Below are 4,912 nucleotides of genomic sequence, written 5' to 3' on the forward strand. Positions count from 1 at the left end.
GGCTGACTAAATCAACAGACTATCTCCTGTCCTAACCTGTCTAGACAGTTGTTAATGCCCAACCATTTGACACCAGTGGGGCTGACAGTGGGAAATGAAGGCTAGTTCAGAAAATGAAATTCTGGCATTTCGGTTTAATTGGGATGTGAACTAAAAGGAGGAAGAAGATGTAGGGAGACCCTTCCGGAGATAGTTTTATTAAGGATGGGGGAAAGGATGCCCTGAAGAAACACGCCTTATGCTAAAAACGTGCGAACTGTGTGCATTTAGAGGGAGACAAAGTCAAGGGTGTATCTGCCAGCATCCTTGGGCGGAATGCATGTGTGGACACACAGACACCAGAGGCCAGTACCTGGAGGGAAACTGGCAGGCTCTCATCGGGGTCCACAGCGGCTAGCAACAATAGTACAGTCAGGATCAGCTTAGCCTCCCGGCCGGTTGTACCAAAAGCCAAACCTCACTCGCTAAAGCAGCCACTGTTACAGCCCAGCCTCAAACTGGCAATCCTGCTTTGGATCCTGGCAGAGGAAAATCAGCCGTTCATTAGCCTTAACAAGCTGCTGTCACAGAGCGAAGTTACAAGAGCAGCCACACACCAAGCCTCCGTAGCCCTCCCCAAGGGCAAGCGGGCTTCTCCGAGAGGCACTGTGCAAGTTCACACTTCCCATGTGTAAATCCAACCCGTTCCGTTGGCCTTTCCTTCGTGCACGTTGTAGAATTTTCAAAAAATACCCATGCCCCCCCCCCCCAACCTCCCACCTCCCACCCACCATCTTTCCTGCAGAAGGTCCCCCTCAGCAGCTCCTAATCCTGGCTGAGAAAACCACTGTTTCCGCAGCAGATCACTAGTACTTTTCGCTGACCAGCACTTTATTCCACTTCACAAAGCCCAGCGAAACTTGTCACCAGCCCCACTGAGCCCTCCCTGGGACACCCAGCCAACTTGGCATCGGTGCCCTTCAGCATCCTAGGAGTTGAACGAGTCCTCCAAGACAAAGTCAGAGGCACGCAAGCACGGACTGTCCTTTGTCGGAGGTTGTGCTGTCCAACTGGAGAGGGACCCCACACAAAACAAAACAAAAAGAGAGAAACAAGGACACACGTAGGGGCTGTTTTCCTTCTGGGGGCATGGCACTGGGGAAACCGACAATGCCCGGTCAGCGTTGGAGACACAGCTTCCCGTCCTCCTCCCGGAGTATCTTTTATCCCCGGGCTCCTCTCTCTCGCTGCTGCCCACCTTCCAATCCCCAAATCAAGTTCCCCTTCTTTATTGATACTACCTCCCCTCGCTCCCCCCCCCCCCCAATCTGATGGTTGTCAGCACAAAAAAATGCACCGGGTTGAAGGTTCCAAGCTCGTGCATGGACGGACGCGGTATCCTGTCAGCCACCGCTCGTAAAACCCTCAACCGCGTCCCCACTGGGCTCCTCCGAACCCCAGAAGTTAGGCAGGTCTCTGCTGGGGGACCGCGAGCCCGACAACGTGTGCGCAGGGATGTGTGTTGGTGACTGAGACGCAGGCAGCTCGCCCGGCTGCTCCGCTCGGCACAGTACGGGGTTAGGGGGTGGGTGGAGAGGTAAACGCAGATGACTGTTTCCAAAAACATTTTAAACAACAAACAGCCCCCCCTTTAAAAAAAAAAAAGAGGTGGGGTGGGGGGGATCAAACAAACCAAAAATTCAAACCCGAAGCCCACACCAACGCAGCTGCCCCTGCGTCTCCGCCGCCACCACACGATTTACACAAGTAATTTAAATCATTCACCTGCTGCCAGGTCTCCTCCAGGGATGGCAAAGCTGAGAAGTAGCCGGTGTCGTGGACAAGTTGTAGCTCCTGGAATATACTATAACTAGCCAACACGTCCATGCTGCTGCTGCCGGGCAAAGCGGGAGGAGAAACCCTCCCCGGAACACAGTTGGGTCTGTTTGTTTGTCAGTCTGTCTGGCTCACCCCCCAAGAAGGCAGACATCCAGTGGCCCTTTTGTTTTGTTTTGTTTCAGTCAACTAAAAAGGGAAAGAAGAAAAAAAATCAATGCAGAAGAGAGGGAGAGAGGAGGTGAGAGAGGAGAGAGTGAGTGGGGTGGATGGAGAGAGGCATCCAGCGTGTACAGTGCAGACGGCTGCCAGGAAAAGGGGACTTCTCCACGGGAGTAACAATTCCCTTCCCGGGCTCCAATCACTCCAGCGCGTGGACCGGGAAGGGGGATGCAAACTCACTGACACGAAGCTGCCATCTATTTCTGCAGCGCTCTTCGCTCCTAATGCAATCTTTGCTCTTTATTTTGGGAGGTTGCTTTTTTTTTTTTTTTCTCTCGCGATCGCTTCTCTCCCCACCCCCCCTTCCCTTCCCTCCCCACCCCCACCCCATCCTTGCTAGTTTGTAGTCTCTCCCCCTCCCCCCTCCTCCTCCTTTTCTCCTCCTCCTGCTCTTCCCCCTCCCCAAACCCCCCGCCCTCCGCCCGGCTCTGCGCGCAGCCGTGGGATCTCGGAGGAGGGCGTCCTTTAGACCGCGTGTGACCATGTAAGGTAAACAGGGGGCTCATGAAGTCACTGAGGACCAATGGGCAGCGCGGAGCGGGGCCCGAGGCGGGGCTTGGCCCTGGCGGCGGGCGCGGATTGGCGCGCGGAGAATCTCCCTGCTGCCTCACAAGGCGGCGCGCGGCGAGCTATTTTTAGAGGGCTATATAAGGGGCCCGGCCGCCGCTGCCCGGCCGGGAGCGCGAGCGCGAGGGACGGGGAGGGCCCCGGCGACGACCGCTCCGGCACCGGGACGCCTGGGCGGCCGGGCTCGGCCGAGCACCGGTCTCCGACCCGCGCCTAGGTGCCTGGTGGAGCCCAGGGCGCCCGGAGCCGGCGCCCCTCGGAGGGGAGGGGGGTCCGTGTCGCCATTCTGGACGCGGCCGGCCCGGAGGTGGACGTCCGGACCGCGGGGTTAGGATGCCTCCTGGAGGAGGAGCGGGCGGCCGACCGGCGGAGACGCCGTCGGCTGGAGGCAATGACACTTCCCCGCCCCGCCCCGCTCCTAGGCGCGGGGGGCCTCCGGACCGCGAGGGAGAGGCCGTGCCGGGAAGGTCCTCCCTTGCTAAAAAGTAAACCGAAAACAACATAAAGGCACCAAAAAACCCCTTTACAATGGCCCACGGGCTCTCCGGGTGCAGAGCGCGAGCGCCCGAGGAGGAAGTGCTGCACGCAGCTCCTACAAAAGTGAACGGCGCGCAGACCGACGACCTGCCCCACGCTGCGCCGCCCCCACCCAGCGCGCTGGTGCCCTGCGCCCCCCGACCTCCTGGACCCCCCGTGGTGCCAAGGCGGGGGAGTCCCTCTCCCAGTGGAGGGGCATTTGCCTTAAGTGCGTTAAAAAAGAAATAGAGGGAACCTGGGCGCAGGCGGGACCCGACAGCTTTTTAGGGGGGTTCAACGTGAGGCTCCCCGTGTGGCTTCGGGAGAGGTGTCTGCCCGGAGGGGAAACCGTATTCTGGAGCCGGAATAACAAAGAGATGTACGGACCGAGACCCTGTTATCTCTTAGGTGAAAACCCTGCACAGCGCTGGTGGTTAGGGCTGACCGATTGTTTTCTTGACCTTAAATGGTTAGTGCACTTCACGCTTCCCCCAAATGCACTGTGAGCTGAACTTCCACTTTTGGAATGATTGCCGGATTCGGTACTTATTCAGAGACGAGAAACTTAATTCTTCCCGGAATGGAAGAAACACATCCCCCTTAATGGCCCTTCTCAGCTTTCCCTCCTTCTGACTCTGTGGGACTCCACATCACGGTATTTGAAAGATTCTGCTTTCTAGAACGAGCACAATTTGAAAATGCAGTATTTGCTAGGGGACATTAAATAGAAATTACTGGGGTTGAGGAAAGGGTCGTTTACTTACTTTTTGATATCTGGAGTTCTGTTTATCAGGTCTACACATCCATTGTATAGCTAGCCGGTGCATTTATTGCTGTGTGTATGCATGGTATGCATGAGGACCTTGGTACATTTAGTACACGTTGGTGGTGCTGGGCGATAAATAGTATAAAAAGGTCAAAAGTGCCCTGCCCGCGTGGCTCAGTGGTTGAGCATGAGCCTATGAACCAGGAGGTTGCCGTTGGATTCCCATTCAGGGCACACGCGTGGGTTGGGCTCCATCCCCAGTGTGGGGCGTGCAGGAGGCAGCCGACCAATGATTCTCATCATTGATGTTTCTCTCTCTCCCTCTCCCTTCTCTCTGAAATTAATTTAAAAAAAATTTTTAAAAGGTTAAGTCACACACGAATAAGATGGCATGATAGCACAGATATGCGTTAGTGCCTTCATGAGAGGGCCGCTGGCCTCTCTGGAAGACAGGACAGGCCTGTCCCAGAAGCAGAAAACCACTGAGAGCCATCGCATCCCGATTAATGCATTAACTTGATCCTTATGGTCATTGGTGCTGACATGACCATAGTTGTGTGACTTTGAGCAACTTACCAGCTCAGACCCTCTGCCTACCCATCTTAAAAATAGGGAAGGTGGTATCTACCTTGCCTAGTCGTTATGAAGAGTCAAAATAATGTTTGTAACTCACCTAGTGTATAGTCTCTGGTGCTATTAGGTAAATACCAAATGTCAACCATTGGTACCTCCTGGCTTTAGCTAAGTAAACGGAATAATAACTGAACTAATCGGACCCATGGAGGTACATGCCAGAGTCTTGGAGAAGGAGAGGAGGTAGAATCCCGTTACCAATGTGTAATAAGGTCTCCCCACCCCCACTGCCCCCGCCTTTGCTGTTCTTGTTATGTGCGGGGGTGGGGAGGAGGCCATTGAGAAGCATTGGGGCAGAAATGAAGTTCATGGGGGAAGTAATAGAGGAAGGAGAGGAACGCTCAGATATAGAAAACTCCAAGGGCAAAAGACCAAAGCCTATAATTTGATGTT

The 4,912-nt window shown here is 55.0% G+C and overlaps 1 protein-coding gene across 5 annotated transcripts in view; it reads right to left on the reverse strand.

The window, feature by feature from the left end:
- KLF7 (Kruppel like factor 7) overlaps positions 1 to 2,331 on the reverse strand; it is a 95,055-nt gene extending 92,724 nt beyond the window's left edge. For 3 of the 5 annotated variants that reach the window (XM_023760594.1, XM_023760589.1, XM_023760597.1), the window contains exon 1: positions 1,765 to 2,319. In XM_023760594.1, coding sequence (XP_023616362.1) covers positions 1,765 to 1,866 — 102 coding nt within the window. In that variant the 5' untranslated portion in view covers positions 1,867 to 2,319. Of the gene's footprint in view, positions 1 to 1,764 lie in introns of all 5 variants that reach the window. The other 2 variants (XM_014462047.2, XM_023760587.1) reach the window with 1 other exon arrangement.
- Positions 2,332 to 4,912: the final 2,581 nt, after the last annotated feature.

Source organism: Myotis lucifugus, unplaced genomic scaffold, assembly GCF_000147115.1.
Source record: "Myotis lucifugus unplaced genomic scaffold, Myoluc2.0 scaffold_3, whole genome shotgun sequence".
Classification (NCBI taxonomy): Eukaryota; Metazoa; Chordata; class Mammalia; order Chiroptera; family Vespertilionidae; genus Myotis; species Myotis lucifugus.